Source organism: Leucoraja erinacea, chromosome 7 (assembly GCF_028641065.1).
Source record: "Leucoraja erinacea ecotype New England chromosome 7, Leri_hhj_1, whole genome shotgun sequence".
Taxonomy (NCBI): Eukaryota; Metazoa; Chordata; class Chondrichthyes; order Rajiformes; family Rajidae; genus Leucoraja; species Leucoraja erinaceus.
The window spans coordinates 25,712,957-25,735,520 of NC_073383.1; the positions used below are offsets into that span (position 1 = coordinate 25,712,957).

At 38.9% G+C, this 22,564-nt stretch overlaps 1 protein-coding gene across 9 annotated transcripts in view; it reads left to right on the forward strand.

Annotated features, from left to right (window-relative positions):
• The window catches only part of erich2 (glutamate-rich 2), a 68,319-nt gene that overhangs the window by 35,369 nt on the left and 10,386 nt on the right, over window positions 1–22,564 (forward strand). For 5 of the 9 annotated variants that reach the window (XM_055638014.1, XM_055638017.1, XM_055638022.1 and 2 more), the window contains 3 exons: window positions 4,500–4,723; window positions 15,534–15,591; window positions 20,223–20,294. In XM_055638014.1, coding sequence (XP_055493989.1) covers window positions 4,500–4,723; window positions 15,534–15,591; window positions 20,223–20,294 — 354 coding nt within the window. Of the gene's footprint in view, window positions 1–2,492; window positions 2,615–4,499; window positions 4,724–15,533; window positions 15,592–20,222; window positions 20,295–21,644; window positions 22,129–22,564 lie in introns of those variants that run through there. The other 4 variants (XM_055638020.1, XM_055638019.1, XM_055638023.1 and 1 more) reach the window with 4 other exon arrangements.

Genomic DNA, 22,564 nt, shown 5'->3' on the forward strand with positions numbered 1-22,564 from the left:
ATTTAATCTTCTCAAGCTTTGATTTTATTTAATATTTAAATTTAAATTTAATATTGACTCTCGCAGTTACATTTTGGACATTTACTTGGGTCTGTTGCTGTATCAGATGACCGCAAGTTCTTTATTTTGATTTCTAAATTCCCTTTTCTGAATTGTACAACATGATTCCAATTAAAATCAGATTTTCTTGAGCAAATAATAATTAGTATTGTCACATTTGCTTGAGAAATCGAAAATGGATATGGTGATCTGTGAACCTAATTCCTACAACAAGTTAAGAGATAGTCAGCATTTGGAAATCCATGTCTGAAGTTAAGCTGTATAATGTCTGATTTTTATTTTTTGGGTGCCAGTAAACCTCCCACTATAATTACAGATTGTGAGTTTACAAATATGCCATGATTTGATTTATGCTGCAAGTTGAAAAGCATGTGTTTATGAAATCATGACTCCGTCTATATGTAACTTTAAATTGACAGCATATTATGTGCTAACCATGCATGGGTAAACTAGAATTTTCACAGCAGGAAGAACTGTTTAATATATACTACTTGAAAGCAAACTTGTGCCTTCAAGTTTTTGAATTGTGACACAGGGCATTTTTGGAAAAGGTAAACACATGTGCGAGTTGTTTGTTGCACCCCCTTATGGAGAAATAGCTGAACTGGCCCTCAACATGATAAAAGAGGAGACGGGGAAGAGAGAAATGTGGGGGCAAACACATGAGCAAGTAGGGAGAGGAAGAGGTTGAGAAGAGCTCGGGGCAGAAGGACATTTCAAGAGTAGAATTCATATGACAACTTTTCTGAAGGTCAATGCTAATGCAAAATGGGTTTCTCCAAGTAGATCTTCTTGCTTATATGATGTGCACAGCCCAAAGTTGTAGGACAACTTGTTCTATTTGATCTTATTTGATTGTGCCCGCCGTGTTGATTTCATTTGTAGAAACGGCCGACCACGTGAAGGTTACAATCTTCCACCCCCTCCAAGTAGATAGGATCAAAGATCTGCCACATATTACATGCCAAGTAGTGCCTTGGCCACATTGCCTGCAATAGTTATAGTTAAACCCGCCTTGCACTGCTTTTGCAGACACCGGTTTCAGCTCCAAATTTGTTGTGTTACTGCAATAGCAAAGTGCTTCACATAGATTGCAGGCAGCATCGAATGCACCATAGTGATATCAACAGCTCGACCTAATAGCACAGAATTTTACTGGAACTGTAAAGTATCATTTCCTTAATGCATAACTTCTCTGCAATCACACCTAGAAATTACAATAGTGGTTGTAAGGCATTTGTGGCGAATCTCTGGAATTTTCTGCCACAGAAGGTAGTTGAGGCCAGTTCATTGGCTATATTTAAGAGAGATGTGGCCCTTGTGGCTAAAGGGATCAGGGGGTATGGAGAGAAGGCAGGTACAGGATACTGAGTTGGATGATCAGCCATGATCATATTGAATGGCGGTGCAGGCTCGAAGGGCCAAATGGCCTACTCCTGCACCTACTTTCTATGTTTCTATGTGAAGGTCTGGTGTACCTGTCATTTTTACCCACTTTGCGAGACAAATGGGTGGACAAAATCCCCATACGCCGGGCTCCTAACTCCTGTCAGCTTTGCAAAAGAATGTCAAAGCTGGTACAATGAGGGGCATAGAGCTGCAAGAAAGGTAGTGAAAACTGCCATTGTATACTCAAACAACAATTTAGGTGATTGTATTGGCCAAATGTTGCTGGATGCAGCAAGCCCCAACAAAGCAAGGGAGTATTGGAGTGCACCTCCAAACAGCTCACAGGACTCTAAGTTGAAATTCTTTACATAATAAGTTAACATATCTGAATGTTGGAATTAGAAACAATTGATATAACATATCTCCAGCTGTAATTGACTGCATTTGGAGAGAGGTGTCTTGCGTTAGCCAAGTGACGTTTTTATAGGCTTGCACTTGATCATTTTAGTAATAGTGCATTGATAATTCTGCTTTTTAAATGATATGCTGCCCATCTAGCTTATTGACCTCCTTATTACCTGCTGCTGAAGGGATTTTTTTTCTGAGGTAGTGTTTTGTAGTGTGCATATAGTTTTACAAGCAAAATTTGAAAGAAAAATTCAATAAAGTCAATTATTCAATATATGTCTTCTATTCCAAAGTAAGATCATTATTTTATCCTAGCTCTGACTTGGTTCTACTATATTATCCTCTTGACTTGATTACCGTGCGCCTCATAAGGTCTGATCTAAACAAGATAAAGTTTGAATGATTTTATACCTGCACCGTGAGCAGTGTGATTAAGATGCCGCAATAAAACAACAAGAAAAGCAATTCAAAAGAGATGGAGAAACATCTTGAAACTTATCCATTATTATCTTTAATAGAATATATGAGGCAGGATCTTTAGAAATGTGCAGTTACCTGCAGGGCATGTGTCAGCGTGATCCAGAAATAAAGAACATGCTGGAGATCAAACAGAGGTATATTTGTTCTAGTGCTCCATGCTGGACCCAGCAGTGGCTGATGGGCCAAATGCGCTTCACATCTGGCTCCTCAGCTGCCTGTCAATCATTGAAGTATCATCTATTGAAATCTAAGGACTACCCCAACTTTCAGTAACATGGTGAGTGATTTGCTTTGGTATCTGACGGCATAAGATGTTGGAAGTGTAATACATGGAGATGCTTAATTTCTGCTCCTGACGACAAGTCACCACTCGGGCCCAATTGTCCTGCGGATTGGTTGTGCAGCAGTGCCAGTGGGAAGTTGGATGTTGCTCAGCTGAGAAAGTTAAGATCAACTGTGTGCGTCCTGCAAGAGGTGACTCTAGTGTGATACCGCCCATAATTCCTTAATACAATATTAGAAGCAAATTTGGGGGCGTGTACTTGGCTCCATTATATCAGTGAATAATAATAATTGGACATAAGCTCTGGAACTTAATTTACTGAACACTTCCCACCATCCAGCCTGACATTATACTTATGTTTAGTTTGTAATGAGATTCATTGTTAATCTCTTGTTCTACCTTGAATTTCAATGATTTTTACAACGAATTCAGAATGCTCTACAGCGAATCTTCTGAAAATTTAAAATAACTACAGTGCCCTCCATAATGTTTGGGACAAAGACCCATCATTTATTTATTTGTCTCAGTACTCCATAATTTGAGATTTGAAATAGAAAAAAAATCACATGTGGTTAAAGTGCACTCTGTCAGATTTTAACAAAGGCCATTTAAAAAACTCCATACACACACTTGTAGTCAAGATTGAGCCTGGGTCCCTGGCGCTGTAAGGCAACAGCTCTACCGCTGCTCCACTGTGCCGCCCTGTGCAATCTATTTGAATTTAGTTTATTGTCACGTGTACTGACGTACAGGGGAAAGCTTTTGTTGCGTGCTAACCAGTAAGCGGAAAGACAATACATGATTACAATCGAGCCATTCACAGTGTACAGATGCATGGTAACTTCACGTTGACAGATCTTGATCAGTTCTAATTAGCAACAATGACTATCCTTGATGACTATCAGCACTGGGGCACCACCATGACTCTCGGTCGATCTATTAATTGGCCACTGTATATTACCCCTAGTTCACGTTATAGGAGTGGAATTAGGCCATTTGGCCCATCGAGTCTACTCCGCCATTCAATCTTGGCTGATCTCTGCCTCCGAATCCCATTTTCCTGCCTTCTCCCCATAACCCTTGACACCTATTCTAATCAAAAATGTGTCAATCTCTTCCTTAAAAATATCCACTGACGGCCTCCACAGTCCTCTGTGGCAATGAATTCCACAGATTAACTCCCCTCTTACTAAAGAAGTTCCTCCTCACCTCCTTTCTAAAAGAGCGCCCTTTAATTCTGAGGCTATGACCTCTGGTCCTAGACTCTTCCAGTTGTTGGGAATGTGGAAACATGGACTTGATGGCCTGTTGCTGTGCTGTGTGATTGGCTCTAAAGCATCCCTGCTGACTAAGGTAGATTTTAAAGATTTTTTTTCTTCAGCTCTATTCGCTGAACAATTTTTTAAAAATCATGCACTGATTGAAAATGCAATTTCCAAAGTAACTCTTCATCTAAATTATTAATTTTTAGTACTAAAAATGAAGTTAGCTGAATTAGATTATCAAAGGCAGGTTAGTCGCAATTGTCTTTGATGCATAGAGTTCTACCAGCTAAAGTTCAGTTTCCTGAAAGCATCCTGGATACCCACTTGAAAGTGAACATGTTGGGATAATGCCAGGCTTGGGTTCATTCAACAATGCTAACTATAAGACGCAATTGGTGCAACCACTGATTGTTTCGGCCTTTGCACAAAAATTGTTGCTTGGCCTCTGAAGATCATCTTATTAGCCCTACTGGAGGGAAAGTGAAAAATAATTTGTAAAAAAATTGTTTGCCATACTAAAATTTAAAATTGCAAGATTATAAATCACTTGCCTATAAGGTAATGATCTCAAAGTGGATCTCAGTTTACAATGTATTTTTTGCCCATTATTGTAGATATAAAAATGAGTACAACTTCTTCAGACACAAAAGAAGCAAACGCTTTGGACATCTCTGCAAATCCTGTTGAACCAACCACAAGTAATGCAAACAGAACTTTAGAACATAGCAAAGGCGCTGATAATTTAACTGATACTGAAAATGACGATGATGATGATGATATTGATGGTAAAAGCAACTCGAGAGAAGAAAAAACGGCACCAATTGAGTTGATGGGAGAGGTAAAATAATAGTTTATTTTTTTAATAAGCTTCTAATTGTGTAAGATATTAAATGTAACCTAATTAGGTAATAATAAACTTAGTGCCATGGAGTGCACTCTACGAAAAATGGTCAAAGATACGAATTTGGGATTAGATAATTTAATATAGTTGAGAGACACTATGCGGTTACATTTTGTGAGGAGTCGTATTCAAAAAATTCTGGAACATTCAACGGGTCAGGCAACAGATTGTATCAAAATGGGCCATGTCATCCATCTCTGAATTTGATTCATTTTTTCCCTCTCCAGTAGCACAACCTGACCTGTTAGCCATTTCTGCAACCTTATATTTTGCAACTGCAGAGATATAGCCTGTCCCGCTGAGTTACTCCAGCATTTTGTCTATCTTTACAACTTCTACACTTCCCTATCAATGTTTTCAATGCCCAAATGACCTAATTTCTATAGCTTTTACATAACATATTCACAAGGACCGTATTCTTTCTCCCTAACTGCTTCCATTACCCATCCGCCAGATGATCTTGTTCTATAGATAATGCATAAGGCAATCCTTGCCTCACCTGATGGTGATTTCCTTTCTCTTATCATCCCTTCCTCACCCTTCTTGCAATTTAATACACTTTTTTTACCTTCCCAAATTCTTGATGAAGGATCTTTAACCAAAAAACATTAACTGTTTCTCTTTCTAGCTATGCTAACTGACCTGCTGAATGTTTCCGGCAGTTCCTGTTTTTATATACTGATTTCTAGCATCTGCATTTTTTAAATGTTGCATCACATTAGGCAGTATCCAATGTAAAGACCTGCCTGGTTAGTGGACCAAGGTAGGGTGTCAGCTGGGAAAAAAGCCTTGAAGGTTGGTATCTGCACTTTGAAATAGAGACCGTTTCCTTGCAAAACATTCAGGCATATTCACATTTGTGGTTAATGTGTTGCTCAATGTCAAAATCCGATTGCAAACAATTTTTTTGACGTCAAGAAAATTTGAAGTGAATGGTTGCTTGTGAACTCCTTAATTTGCAGTCATCAAGCCAAGATGAATATTTCCTGGGTCTAAAATTAAAGGTTAATTTTAAACTTAAAGCACACGGCATTGGGGGTTCAGTATTGATGTGGATAGAGAACTGGCTGGCAAACAGGAAGCAAAGAGTAGGAGTAAACGGGTCCTTTTCACAATGGCAGGCAGTGACTAGTGGGGTACCGCAAGGCTCAGTACTGGGACCCCAGCTATTTACGATATATATATTAATGATCTGGATGAGGGAATTGAAGGCAATATCTCCAAGTTTGCGGATGACACTAAGCTGGGGGGCAGTGTTAGGTGTGAGGAGGATGCTAGGAGACTGCAAGGTGACTTGGATAGGCTGGGTGAGTGGGCAAATGTTTGGCAGATGCAGTTTAATGTGGATAAATGTGAGGTTATCCATTTTGGTGGCAAAAACGGGAAAGCAGATTATTATCTAAATGGTGTCCGATTGGGAAAGGGGGAGATGCAGCGAGACCTGGGTGTCATGGTACACCAGTCATTGAAGGTAGGCATGCAGGTGCAGCAGGCAGTAAAGAAAGCGAATGGTATGTTAGCTTTCATTGCAAAAGGATTTGAGTATAGGAGCAGGGAGGTTCTACTGCAGTTGTACAGGGTCTTGGTGAGACCACACCTGGAGTATTGCGTACAGTTTTGGTCTCCAAATCTGAGGAAGGACATTATTGCCATAGAGGGAGTGCAGAGACGGTTCACCAGACTGATTCCTGGGATGTCAGGACTGTCTTATGAAGAAAGACTGGATAGACTTGGTTTATACTCTCTAGAATTTAGGAGATTGAGAGGGGATCTTATAGAAACTTACAAAATTCTTAAGGGGTTGGACAGGCTAGATGCAGGAAGATTGTTCCCGATGTCGGGGAAGTCCAGGACAAGGGGTCACAGCTTAAGGATAAGGGGGAAATCCTTTAAAACCGAGATGAGAAGAACTTTTTTCACACAGAGAGTGGTGAATCTCTGGAACTCTCTGCCACAGAGGGTAGTTGAGGCCAGTTCATTGGCTATATTTAAGAGGGAGTTAGATGTGGCCCTTGTGGCTAAGGGGATCAGGGGGTATGGAGAGAAGGCAGGTACAGGATACTGAGTTGGATGATCAGCCATGATCATATTGAATGGGGGTGCAGGCTCGAAGGGCCGAATGGCCTACTCCTGCACCTATTTCTATGTTTCTATGTTAATGATTGTGTTCAGAAGATCTTCCTAATGTGCTTTTATCAGTTAGAACTTATTCTAACTATACTAAATGAGCCAGTTTTAACTGGTCATTTGTCAATACTTTTCTGAATAAAATGCAACATAATGCACTAAGTACTCAAATTTATTTATATCTGATATCTTCTTGGGCAAAAAAAAGTCATCCTTTGACTGGATTATATGTCTCATCATCTGGTTCCATGCATTTATTATAGTTACCATCATTGCACTCTGCTATCTAGATTATGCCAATGGGTGATAATACTCACACACATTGTAGTGCTGTATGTGCTACATGCCATTGCTCCAGATCTCAGTCTTTCTAGAGCCTCATTTTCAACAGTCATAGAATTGTTATAACGCAAAGGAATCCAGTCAACCTTTTAAGTTTATGCTAATTGAGGAATATGTCCCATAGTCCCACTATCTCCCCAAAACTATTATTATTTTTCAGGTGCTTATCTAATTCCCTTCCTTAGGCATTGATTGATTCTGTTTTCACCAACTTTACATATCGTGAATTCCAATTCATAACCACCGTCAAAGTGAAATATGTTTCCTCATACCCCCCCATATATCTTTTGCTCATTAAAAAAAAAGGTTCTCAAACCAAATATTATTGAGAATATTTTTTCCCTATTTTCCCTATCAAAACTACTAATGATTTGTACACTCTCAACAACTATTCCCTCAACTATCTTTATTCCCAGGGGGAATAACTTTGGCTTATTTTGAAATCCTTTAACCTATAGGTATTTAATATGAGCAGATGTCCTAGAACTATGATTGAAAGTCTGCCTATTTAATTTAACCAGTGACAGCGGTCAAATTTCAAAAGTTTTATTTAGAGTAATTTTTCCCAAGCAGAGGCTGTGTATTTATTTGTTTGAGAGAATGAGACTGAAATAGACAATACACAATAGGTGCAGGAGTAAGCCATTTGGCCCTTCGAGCCAGCACCGCCATTCACCGCCATGGCTGATCATCCTCAATCAGAAATGAATGAAGAAAACAAGGCAACTATACAATTAGCTTTTGTTAGTTAGTTTTGAATTGCAAAACACTTCTTAAATGTCAGGCACATTAAGCTCATTTTATTTATCACATCATATTTTAAGTGCCTTTAAAAATCAAATTTGTCGAATGTTGAGGATGAGCACAATCTATTTTTACCAATTTGATTGGCTTCTACTCAATATTACCATAGAATTTGTAACAACTTTGAGAGAGGTAAAGAATGAAGTAGCATTGAAAGCAACTGAACAATGGAAAACCTAGATAAAGTGCATATGGAGAGGATGTTTCCAGGAATGGGAGTCTAGGACCAGAGGGCACAGCCTCAGAATAAAAGGACGTATCTTTGGAATGGAGATGTGGAATTTATTTAGCCAGAGGGTGGTGAATCTGGAATTCATTACCACAGATGACTGTGGAGGCCAAGTCATTGGGCATTTTTAATGTTAGGATTGATAGTTTCTTTATTAGTAAGGATGACAGAGGTTACAAGGAGAAGGCAGGAGAATAGGGTTGAGGGATAAAAATAGATCAGCAATGATCGAATGGCTTAGCAGACTTGCTGGGCCGAATGAATAATTCTGCTCCTATTTCTTATGATCTATGAACTTATCACGATTGTATCTAGAAGTTTGAAATGTTGATCTGAGGAATGTAGTGAATCCTGAGCGGCAGCTGTGGAATTTCAGTTAATATAATTAAATAAACCTTAAAGCTGAAACTACTAGTGTCATAAAAACCCATCTGGCTTTCTCCTGGGAATGAAATCTGCTGTCTTTTCATGATCTGGCTGACATGTAACCCCAAACCCACAGCAATGTAGTTGACTCGTACTTCCTTCAAGAATAACTTCTGCAAACTTCGTCGGTTCACTGACAGCGAGGGTTAGGTAATGAGTGCAGCTGAGGCGGCTAATTCATAGTTCCAGATAGCCATGTTTGATGTTGACACGAGAGACTGCAGAAGCTGGTTTACAAAGCACACAAAGAAGGGTCCCGACCACAAATGGCACCCCTCTGTGTTCTCCAGAGATGTTGCCTGACCCACTGAGTTACTCCAACACTTTGTGTCTGTTTCCAGTGCTGCCTATACATGGTATTTGTGCATTTTTCAGGTGCTCCTATTTCTTCCTGCATTCCAAAAGTCTGTAAACTGGTTGATTAACTAGCCACCGTAAATTGCCCATAGATTTTAGGTGAAATAGATTCTGAGAAGGAGCTGTTGGGGATGTGGGCAGAATATATGGGTGAACGTAGGGTCACTGTAAAAAGCGTGGTTTATGGTCACTGCAGACTCGGTGGGCCAAAGTGACTTTTTCCATGCTTTATTTATCTGACTCCTTTACAGCATAATCCTGTAAATGATTTAAAAAAAAACACTGGAGACTGAATGAATTAATACATAGCTTTATCACACACACGTAATCCGAGCATAAACAGTGGAAGGACCACGCCCCTTCAAAAACTACCCACCTGCCAATTCCATCAGGCACCACCTGCCCCATCTGTGGAACAGCGTTGTTCTTCCGTTGACTTCATTGGCTGGCAAGCAGAAAACAGAAATTTAGCATAAAAAGTAATGAGTGGTGTGCTACTGCGATTGATGCTGATGCCTCAATTTTGTATATTTTTGTATAAATGACTTGGAGGATAGCACTGGAGGTTTGGTTGCCATCATTACAGAGCCGCAGATATAGGTGGGAAAGTTAGTTGCAAGGAGGATATATGGGGGGCTGAAAAAGGGATGTAGATAGGCTAAGTGACTGGACAAAGATCCAGCAAATGAAGTAGTAAATGGTAAGAAAATATGTTATGATACACTTTGCAAGGAAATATAAAAAGGAAACGTGATTTTTATATTAGGTATGTTGCAAAGCCTACCTGAAGCGTCGCTGAAAATCTGTCCCAGCCCGTGTGCGCGATTTTGGCGCCGTTTAGAGGGGGGCAGGTTTAAAACGCAATTTCCCCTAGGCTGTTCAAATCGAGGATGTTCAGCCTAGTTAATTATTAACGAAAAATCACTGGAAGATTCCGTCGCTTTAGCTATTATTACTTTTAAAGGCTTTATCTAATTGTTATAGTAGTGTAAAAATTAACCTCTAAACCCCCGACCGCCGGCAACGGGTCGGATCTCATAGAGCAGAAAACAGAATGTAGGCTGTTTATTTTTACATTAAAAAGGGCTTCTTAAGATCCCTTTATACGAAATTTAAAGTTGCGAGTAGCTAATTTTGGGCCCATTATATCCCGCAGTATTTTTCTGGGCATTTGAGAGTACAAATCTAGCGCAATGTGAACGTTCTAAACCAGCGTGTTCACAGGATCCCACTAGAAAGCTGATTTAAATTGACTTTAATTTACAGCAATTGAACACTAAATTCCTTCCATTTGGCCTATAAATTAATGTAAATGAGATTTAAAAATCATGTTTTATTGTGAATTATTTGTGAATATTATTTGGACACTTAGGCTATTTAAAAATGTTAATCATTTATTAAGAAATAGATAGATGTTTAGATCTAGTAATTGAAGTTTGAAATGAGCTCCAATTGGGTAACTAACTAATTATATGCTTTAATTTCAGGTCATCCAAGTAAGATTGTTTTATATTTGTTTCAGAATGCTTCAATCTATGATAACTGAAAATTTCATTCAGTTCTCTTAATTTTTAAGAAAGTTATGGGCTTTTGACTGTCCACGATCACAGCTTTTTTGTTATGTCCATAGAAAATCAATAGGGAACAAGATGCTAATTTCCGAGTATGAAAATGGCCATAACCTTTTAAATACTTGAGATATGAAAGTGAATTAGGTGTCAAATTAAACTTCTTTTTATGCTTTATCTGATGGGATAAATTGCAGACTTGATTTTTTAAATCTCGAAATATTGTAACATTGGTATTTATATGATGAGGCATTTGTAAAGCTCTAGATGTAGAGGGATCCAGGAGCATCATTCACAGAGAGCTAGTCATTAGGAAAGCTGATGCTGTTGTTGTTTGTTGCTCGGAGAATTGGATTCAAAAATAGAAGGGCTATGCTTCAGTTAATATAGTAGAGTGGTGAGACCATATTTGTGCACAAACATTGCTCTCCATTAGAAGAAAAATGTATTGGCAGTCATTCAGTGAACCCAGTGGGAGCTATAGAAGCAGATACAATTATAACTGTTAAAATACATTTAGATAGGTATATGGATAGCAGGCAAATGGACTAGATGGGTTAGAGGGCCTGTTTCCAATGTGTACAACTCCATGACTCTTAAAGGTTTACCAAAGTAATAAGGCCATGTTGTCGTGTGAGGAAAATTTGGACTGATCAGACAGACTTGTATTTATTGGAGGTGAGGAGAGCAGAAGTGGACTTGATTGAACCATATTAAATTCTTAAGTCTTCACAGGGTGCATATGAAGAAGATTTTTCTCTTGTGGAAGAATCCATCAAAAGAGGTTCCTGTTTAACAACATGGTTTAAGATAGAAATGTGGCAACATTTTTTCTCTTCAAGGCCAATCTAATTTTAAGCTCCATATTCCTGTCCACCTGTGGTAACGTTTCAAGCCCTGGCAACATTTTTCCTCTTGAAAATTCTGAGTCTTTTTACCCTTCACCCTCAAAGGACAGTGAAAGCAAGTCTATCTCCAAGTTAAAATGGCAAAAATCTTGCTTTCACTATCCTTTGAGAATGGGAGTTACAAAGACTCAGATTTTTCTAGAGGAAAAGTGTTGCCAGGGCTTGAAAGGTTACTACAGGTAGACAGGAATATGGAGCTTAAAATTAGATTGGCCTTGATTTTATTTATAGCAGACCAGGCTTGAGGGGCGAATGGCTTACTCATGCTTGTAATTCACTTATTCATAATAGTCACTTCAGGACCGACAACCATATAAAGTCTGTCTGTCTGTCTGTCTGTCTGTCTGTCTGTCTGTCTGTCTATCTATCTATCTATCTATCTATCTATCTATCTATCTATCTATCTATCTATCCATCCTGTGGAACCAAGTCATCCTCAATGCCGAGGCACTGCCAAAGAAAAAGTATTTCTTGTATTTTCTTTTTGACTGACAGATTCTAGCAACTCAAACTGTACTTCACATCCTTCAGTTACTCCAGAACTTTAGTTTACAGTCCATCATCCCAACAGTTGTATGTGCTTGCAAATGCTATACATCTGAGTTTTACCCAAGTCTAGTATCTAGTGCTAAAGTCTACATGCTATCAAAGACTAGGATTGTCCTCAGTATACTAAACCTACCAATCATTTACAATATTGATTAACCACAAAGGCTAGAAATGGCGCTCACTGCTAATACTCTCCAACATCTGAATATATTGACATTAATCCTTTGTATGATATTTGTCACTGTGAGCATCTTGCTTCAATGAAGGGGGAAGGAAATTGATGTAGTATTTTACCAGAAGACTATTCTGGACAAAATCTTGAGCATAGTTTTTGATGATAACTAATTTTAAATGTTTTCCTTTATTAATGATAGTTGAAAGTTTTATCGTTAATTATTATAAAGAAACAGCCCAATTGTCCCTATCCTCCTGAATCATATCCTAACCTCATGCAGATATATTTTGTAATTGAGCAAAATGAAAGACTGCTGAGAATCATGATGGTTGATACAACATCTACTTGGAAGCAGGCTACCACAGTGTTCTCACTTCCAATGGATATTGGGATGAAAGTTTAAACTGTATAATATGTTCAAGGTGTAAGATAGTACTAGTTTTTTCTAATGAATTCAAATATTGGTGGAGTAAATATTCCTCTCTGGGCAGTTTCTGAGTTAGATGAAACTGTGGTCTGTTATTTCCCACCTCCAATTGTTTACATGTCCTGCCAGCATTCATTTTCAAATTAACTCTCCCGCCCATATACCCCCACCTTGCTTTATGAATGGGGATTTGTTCCCCAGTTCAGTAAGGCAATGACTGCTGTCATTCCTTCACTGTATCCCATTTGCAAGGACTATTCTTCAAGGACCGAAAACATACCAAATTGGAGCTTTTCGTTATTTGGTTTCCTTGCTATTGTTCCCAACATCATTCAGAATGGTCATAGCCTTCTGTGGGATTTAGAATGAGACATGCCGAGGTCCCCTGCTGTAAAAGTATTTCTTTATTTGCTTTTTGACTCCAGAATTAACTTGGAGTACTTCATCACAAGCAGTTACTCCAGAACTTTATTGGTCCATCATCCCAAAATATGTGCTTCATCCATTCAGATTCATTGTCCTCAGTATCTAAAACCAATCATTTCTATTTGATTAAACAAGAAGGCTAGAAATCCTCACTGCGATACTCTCCAACAATCTGAATATATTCAGATTCAGATTCAATTTTAATTGTCATTGTCAGTGTACAGTACAGAGACAACGAAATGCATTTAGCACTCTCCCATTGAAGAGCGACATTAGCAAACGATTTGAATGAAAAAATAAATAATAAGGGGAAGGAAATTGATGGGGGGGGGGGGGGGAAGGCTGATCTGGACAGTCACCGAGCATAGTTTTTGATGATAGTAGAGTGAATTTTTTCCTTTATTAATGAAGTTGAAAGTTTTATCGTTAATTATGCTAAGGTTCGGCAACGGACCCTATCCTCCTGTATCCTAACCTCATGCAGATATATTTTGTAATTGGCAGGGTGAAAACAGTCCAATCATGGGGTGAGAGCAGTCTACTTGGCGCAGGCTGAGCACAGTCCGCTCACTTCCGCTTGATTTGGATGAGACTCAATGGATAATAGTTCAAGGTGTAAGATAGTGATAGTTTTTTTCTAATTTTTCACCATTGGTGCAGTGCCTTCCGGTCGGGGCAGTTTCTGTTGCCATACCATACTGTGGTCTGCAGTTGGTAAGGATTGCTCTCGATGGTGCCAGCAGCGGTAGAAGCCCAGAACGATTCACCAGGATCTGAGGAGACAGATGGACCTTCTTCAGTCTCCTCAGGAATGAAGAGACGCTGATGATCCCCTTCTTGATCATACCAAGTAGAGGTATTGTTGGGTGCAATATTTCCCATCGGAGATGTATGACTCCCATTGGAGATTTACCTGAATGCGGGTCCCCTGCTGTTCTGGTTCTTGTTGCGTCCGTTAATGTGAGAAATTATCACAAGCAGGATTGGCATCAAATATTTTAGAAACAACGACACCACTCCAATTAGTCTTGAGTACATTCAAATTCCCTGTGAATTAAATGCCTCCACCATTCTCAGTAGCCTGTCATGATGTTAAATGCTTTCTTCTATTGGTTTTGGGTACAAAAAACTTCTTAGGCACAGTGATTGCAAATTAACGAAGGAGACCTCATCCTGCAGGAAACATTTCAATTTTGTCATACATTTTCCATCTTATATTCAAAATTTAGAAATGAAATACTGCATAAAAATACAGGGATACAGTGACAAGTTAAAAGTTGATAAATATTAAATCCATTGCTGTATTTTAAAAAAAAAATCAGTTTACCTACATTTTGCCAACGTATCCAATACTGCCCCAGTATCAAACATCTTTAAAAATATATTTGCATGAAATAACAACTTTACATTTGTCCACAATGTTATTTGTCAAAACTGAAATTAAATGTATTAAACTTTTATTTTATATATCAATGCTCAATGTTCTAAATTAATTATGCCTTTTGCTGTCAATTGTGTGGATTAGAGGGGAGCAAACATGACCCCTACTGGAAAAAGAAGAGAGAAAACAAGGAGAATAATAAATGAGAAAATTATGCCAAATGTTGATACTTGGGTAAAAATGTAATAACAGAACATCTGAATTATAATAATTGGACTGAACAGAGTCTGTGTGGATTTATGCTAAAATACCGTGCATGATTACTGGAAGTGCTTTTAGAAGGCTTGCAAGAAGGTCCAAAATATGAGGCTGGTCAACAAAGTTATAGTGCAGAATTGGGTGCAATATACTAATATGGTTGGAGATATGGTTATCAGACAGAAGGCAAAGAATGGGAATAAATTAAAGCCTCGTAATGCTTTGATTAGTGGCGTACTACTGGAATCATTGCTTGGACCCTGGCTGTTCATGATCAAGAGCAGCGGATTGCAAGGGGGACCAAATGTCATGTTTCCAAATTTGCTGAAACTAGACAGGATTAGGGAAGAGGATGTAAAAGACTTCAGGTGCAAGTGGACACAATGATGGTGGATGGAATATAATGTAGAAATAGTATGCACTTGCTATGGAAAGCAAATACAATTTTATGTTTTAAACAGTGAGTGAAGCTGAGTAGTGATATTCAAAGGGACCTTGTTGACAAGTATCGTGTTCGGATTTGATCACCCTGCTATAGGGAAGTTGTTGTTAAGCTAGAAATTTCCAACCATCAAGCATTCATTCACATTAATTCAATTTTTCCCCGTGCTTTTTATCCCTATTTGATTACCGGGTCAAAATCAAATGAAACTTTTGTGTATTGATTAATTTAATTAACAGAGTAATGGAACCTTTTCCATGACATTGCAGCTGTGAGTACATTACTTTACAAAAATTGGGCTGTACTTATTGTGTTTTTGTTTTGTTAGTTCTTGAAGGCAGTAATGGAACGAGACTACAAGTTGTCAAGTAAGCTTTGCCAAATGAGTAAGTACAAAAATCGCTTCTGGATTTAGTAGTAATGTCATAAGGTTTTTGATTATTTTCTTGGAAATTGTGTACCAAAGCCAAATTTTGCCAAATGTTGGTCAAAACCAAATGGTGGTCAATTATCTCTTCTCAGGGCAATTAATCAGTCGTGATAATAACAGTGTTCTTTTTAAATGTCTAATCCAAATGAGGACTATAGGTGACTGACAGCTAGGCATTTAGCGTAGGAAGCCTGCTTTGACCAAAGGAATTTGCTAATCTGAGTCCCAGCGGTGTTCAGAATCATATTACATTCTCAGGTCCCATTGAGAACCTGGAGCTCCATGTAAAATGCAAGAGCAAGTGGTCTTGAGAATGTAGCTGATGTGGGAACATGGGGTAACATATCTTATGATCCATATTGTATATTCAGGGAGCTCATGTGAACCTTAAGCAGTTGATGTATTTGCCACATTTAATCTGATTATTTGCATGTAAGGTTGTATCTTGAAAAGTAAAGGCTATCCCCTTTTTCCTCAGCTTGTCTTTCCTGTCTGTGCTCCAGCGAGTGTAGCAGAGCACATTTTAAACCATTCCTTTAGTAGATGCCTGATGTCGAATGCTATCAGAGCCCTCCGGGTATAAATCCAATGTCTGCACCACTCCAGGGGCAAACTGCAGTTTTCTGCAGAACAGGTTGCGTGTTTTATCATATGCTGATCTTCATAACATGATCATCAGGAGGGTTCAGCTGTTACTGTCAAACCCTCCAGCAACAGTCATGGGGAGAGCAGGAGCGGGTAGAGCAGATAGCAGAAGAAAAGAATGATCCATGGCAAATTGGACCCAATATTGGACATATTGGACCCAATATTAGCTTAGTAATAGAAAGCAGCGAGGGTGATGGTAAAGGGTCACTTTTGTGATTAGATATCTGTGGTGTAGCACAGCATTGTGCTGAAACCCAAAATGTTTGTTATAGACACTATTTAAATATGAATAAACTAAAATAAACTAATCAATGTAGAAGATGGGATTAGTAAATTCACAGATGACCTGAAGTCTGGTGGTGTTACTGAATTCTGAAGAGAAAAGCCCGAACAATAGGTTAAATAGTTAGAGCTATGGCAGATGGAATTTAATCCAGGTAAATGTATGGCAATGCACTTTGTGAGGATTTGATTGATGAGCAGAAGTGGTGATGTCCAAGATTTTCTGAAAATAGTAACATGGGGCCACTACCTGCATTAGTCAATATATAGTCACGAGTCAATAGTATTTAATTGTCATATTACATTCATCAGGACCGAAAATGTACTTGCTGTAGCTTTACAGACATGTTAAATGCAACAACACAACAAATACAATAAATTATAAGATATACTTAGTAAACCAGATCATAATAGTGCAACCTTATAGAAAGTCTATAGTAGTTCAGTGCTGCTGTAAGGTTGTGCAGGATGGTTTCTAGAGTATGATAGTTGATGGGAAGAAGCTGGTCTTGAACCTGGAGGTAATGGTTCACAGGCTCTTGTACCTGATGGTAGCAGTGAAATGAGAATGTGGCCAGGTGGGTGTAGGTCCTTGATGACACTCGTGTGGCAACGCTCCCAGTAGATCCCTTCAACAGTGGGGAGGTCACTGCCTGCTGAGCAGTGACAAAATAATGTGGAAGATAAAGATTAACAAGAAAATGACTTTCTGCCTTCAGCTGTCAATCAACATTGATGATTAATGGAAGACTCCATGGAGATGGTCTCACCCATAATCAAGATGGTTTCTCAGTACCTCCAAAAGGATCTTTCAGTCAAATTTAAAAAAAAAAGTGTTGCAGGAACTCAGTGGGTCAGGCAGCATCTGTGGAGAGAAGTGGACAGACGATATTTCGGGTTGGGACTGTTCTTCCGTGAGAACTAATTCTAAGTAAAAAAGAAATAAGCTTGGAAAATCCTCGACTTCTCTCTGAATAGTTCACACCTTTTCAGTATTTTTCTGGGGACCATCTACTCAGATTCATCTACAAGAATATGAAAGTGTGTGTCTGCAAAGCAATGATCCTGGGTGCACAGCTTCCCTTTAAGGTATAGAGCCCCCAATCTCAAGTAGCACTGAAACAGGTTAACAGTGCATAGCATTGGCCACAAATTTGGAATTGCGTGCTAACAAACTGAAGGAAGCATTGTGTAATGAAATTGGGCATAAATATTTTTGAATGGATTTGCGACCGAGCATCATATGCAACTGGACCAACATAATTAGATGTGGATCCAATGGCATATCTTGAGCTCCAGGTTGCTAGCCTGTTTAACTCCCTTTTCCGTTTCCACACTGACCTGTCTGTCCTCGACCTCCTCCGTTGCGGGTGGAGCCAGATTCAAACTAGATGAAGGGCACCTCGTATTCTGCCTGGGTAGTCGAATCTACCCAGAACATCTGGCTTACACATTTTTTCTAAACCTGACACCCCACCTCCAATTCATTCAATACCAGTTTCTTACCGCTCCCCCCACCTGGTTCCATCTATCTATCACCCCCACTCTCAAACCACTGGATCCCCTGTCTGCCCACTATCCCTCCTTTATCTGGTTCCACTCGCTAGATTTGTTCCTTATCAGATTCCATAATCTGCAGCCCTTTGTCGTCTGCACATCACCTCTCAGCCTCTAACACTGTTTAAAACTTCCTCTCCCTCACCTAGCTCCATCTGCCCATCTACCCCACTACACCTGAATCCACCTGCCACTTGCTAGATGCTGCAACACTCCGCCCCCTCACCTTTTTATACAGGCTGCCTCCCCTTTTCACTCTCATTCCTGTTACGGGGACTCGACTCAAAACGCCGACCATCCCTCTGCTTCCACAGATGCTGCCTGACATGTTAGTTCATCCAGCAACTTTACTTTTTGCTCCTAAATTTGTTTTGGTCACTTACAGCAAATGAAAACTGACCCTCAACCAGTGCCCGCTTAATAAAAGCAGTAATTGCTGGAAAGACTCAGCAGTTCAGGGAACATCTGCAGAAAGAGTTAAAGTTTCAGGTTGGATAACCTTTGCTAGAAATGTGAAAGGGAAAGAAAATTTAGTTTAAAGTTGCAGAGATGGTGGGCAATGGGATAGGTAGGATAAAGGGAATATCTGAAATTGGATGAGGCCGGTATTGCTGTGGGATAAATTGCAGAGGCCTTTTGATCACTGGAATAATGGAGCAGGTAGAGAATGAGTATAGAAACAAGGAATATTACAAAGAACTTTGTCTAATACTAGACCAAGTGGACCCTGTCACACGGGAGGCCTGGTCCCCCAAAGCAACCCTTTCCCCCAACGAAAATATTCCACCGCTCACCCATAACCCCCACGGGAGGCCTGGTCCCCCAACGCAACCCGTTCCCCAACGCAATATTCCACCACTCACCCATTTTCCCCAATGCAACCCGTTATCCCAACGCAATATTCCACCACTCACCCATGCCCCAACTGCGCAGGGGCATCTCATTTCCCCTTATTCACCCTCCCTCTTTTTAAACTTAAAAAAAAATGCAATTGCACTTGCTGCAAGAAAAAAAAAATGCAATTGCACTTGCTGCCAGGACTCAGTGTCCAGAGATTTGCAACATTGTAGCGGGCAGGGCTACAGTACCATTGTGACATCATAGCTGTTAACTGCCAGTGCAGATGGAAGAAATTTTTCTCAAAAGTGGGATTTTGTAAAGTTAAAAATGTGAATAACTTGTAAAATATAACATCAATCTGAACGAAACTTGATAAATATAACCCGTTTCCACCACTCACCCGTTCCCCCAACTCAATATTCCACCACTCACTCATAGCCCCAACTGCGCAGGCGTAGCTCATTTCTCCTCATCCCCCAGCACTCCCTCCCCCTCCTCTTCACCCTCCCTCTTCTTTCCCCTCTCCTCCTCTCCTCCACTCTACCACTCCCTCCATCACCACCACTCCCTCCCTCTCCTTTCCCATACCTTCAGTCACTTCCTCCCTCCTGCCATAAGTCCTCTCCCTTCCCTACCCTCTCCTCTCCCTCTATCTGTTTAAATAACATTAAACAACAATCGGGTCCTTGTCCCCTCCCCCACTCACTCCCTCTCCTTACAACAATATAACAAATCTCTCATTACACTGGCAGTCCTGTTAACATTGTAACAGTGGAGTACTGCTGACAGGCAGTTGATGTAAATGAGATCCCATTGTGATGTCATGAGTGTAACGGCCACTGCAACTTCAAATGATTTTTCTCAAAGTAGATTTTGTAAAGTTTTAAATGTGAATAACTTGTAAAATATACCATCAATCTGAATGAAACTTGATACAACGCACCACAGGACAATGGTGAGTAAGGTGGTCCAATAATTGCAGCACTATCGTGTCCCATGTTGGCATAATTCAGGGCATCAGGGCATGAGTCACAGACAGACACATAGACAGACAGGCAGCCTCACAAACAAACAAGATGAGAGTTTTAGAGATAGATAGATGGATGGACGGACGGATGGACGAACGGACAAGAAAGAACTTGCTAACAAAAGTTGTCCAATGGTGCATTGAGATTTCAAGCAGAAATTCCACTGCATTGTTCTTTAATATCTTAAATATTGATAATATTAATTGAATTTAGTTCTTTATCCTATTTGCAGTTCTCCTTTATGAGCCTGAAAACCCAGAGGCCAAACAATTCAAGGAACTTTTGGAAATAAAAATAAAGTTAGGTAAGCTAAATAAAAGCTGTTGGAAATGGATTTGATTTGAATCTTCAATGGAAAGTAAGCCATGATATAAAAATCATCATTTAAAAAACATTTTCTTTTGATTACATGTTTTTATTATTTATACATGCAGCATCTGTGGAAAGAGAAACAGAGTTAATGTTTTAGATTTAAAACCCTTTGTCAGAACTGCGAATGTGAAAAAAAAGCTTTAACTGTGAACTATGTTTTGTTTTTGTCTTACATGTAGTAATTATCTTGAAAGAGAGTATTTAATTGACCTGTTAGATCATATTTTAATTAGCATTTTTGAAATGGTACATTGCATTTAGTAATACAGAATTTGTAAATGGAAATTAACCTTTAAAAATAACTTTTCAGTTGTATGTGCATCATTGATTATCTGATTTTTTTAAATGCTAGTAAATTTTAGAAATTGTATCACTTTTATTGAATCTGATGTTAAAGTAAGTGTGTATGTTTTGACAAACGTTGCATGGAATCTTGAAGAACGGAATTAATTCCTTGCTGTTTAAAGTAATAGATGAAGATTATACAGTTAAACAAAAAATACTTAAATGATTTGAAGATATTCTGTGATGAATAGTGCAAAGGATCATATTTGTGATAGGGATGATAGATTCTATGGCCTCCATGATGACATAATACAGTTTTCAAAATGTGACTAATTCTGTATTAATTATAGTTGGTTCTAACTATCTTACAAAATTTGAAACTGAAAGCTTATTTAAATTCCGAAATTCCAATTTAGTTGAGCTGCATACATTCCAATTTCAAAATATTGCCTGAAATCAACAATAAATAGATTCTTCATATGAACACGTTAGACCCAGTGATCTTGCTGCAGCATACAATAAAATTTGGCACGTTCCCTACCTTGATTCACCTTTCCCATCCTGTCCCCATATCTTTTGAAAGCTTTGATCATTACATACGTGTTGCATATTTCTGTATATCAAAACTTCAGTCCACTTCCCTGCAATATCTTACATCAATTTAAAAACACGTGATGACAAATGATTACAAAAGCAGTTGAGATTTAGCAGGCTTTTTTGCAACTTTGATTCAACTCATATCATATATGGCTGCCTGACTATAGATTATCCAAACCACAAAAATGGTTCATGATAGTACATTAAGTTGAGAGAGATGAGCAGAGTGCCTTTCCTCATTCCATTGGACTTCTAAAAAGCAAAGGAGATTTATTATGAAACCAAAGTTTTCAACTAAAATTAATTACCATCTGTGCATTGCTGATTGTTAGCAAAAGTAAACAGAGAGAAAGTAGGTAAGATTTAATTGATCACTTACTTTACAATTGTTCTTTCTCAGAGAGTTGGATTTGGTCTGGATTTATTTTTCAAGATGGTTCTGAGTACACCAACCAATGAAGAAATAGTTATTTTTTTCATTTCTTGGAAATGTCGATGAAATCACCCAGAGTCTTCTTCTTCTTCTTCTTCTTCTTCTTCTTCTTGCGTATGGCGTGCACAGCCTAAAGTTGTAAGACAACTTGTTCTGTTTGATCTTCTGTTTGTGCACGCCAGGTTGATTGCATTCGTTGAAACGGGGTGGACCACGTGAAGATTGCAATCTCCCACCCCAATCCAGAGTCTTAATTTAGAGGAAATACAACCTTAATGTGTGTAATTTATCTTGACAATTTAATCTGTGGAGTTCGGGTAGTTTTCTCTCCACAATATCTAGAATTACTTGCTATTCTGCAGGTATGGTTTAGCCTGAACTTTATGCAGCTGTTATATCACTACTATCTCCTTGTATTCTAGTCTTCTCAAAATAAAAGCTAGCATTCTACTAGCTTTTGGAATTATTTTTATGCACCCATCCATAATTTAATGATCTTTAAAACTGAAGTCCAAAATATTATTTGTCCTGCATTACTACAACCTCTTTATCATTTAGAAATTACTTGGTTTAACCGACTGGGTCAGAAGGGAATGAAATGATGTTTGCCTATACTGTTTTAAAATTTGCCTCAGTTTTACCCATTTAATTCATCTATTAGGATCTTGTTAGTATTTAATGCTAACATCTATGCTCTTACGGTGCCGTGTATCTTTGTGTCATTGGTAACTCAGTTACACAACAATCTATCTGTTTGAGAAAGAACTGCAGATGGTGGAAAAATCGAAGGTTGACAAAAATGCTGCAGAAACTCAGCGAGTGAGACAGCATCTATGGAGCGAAGGAATAGGTGACGTTTCACCCGCTGAGTTTCTCCAGCATTTTTG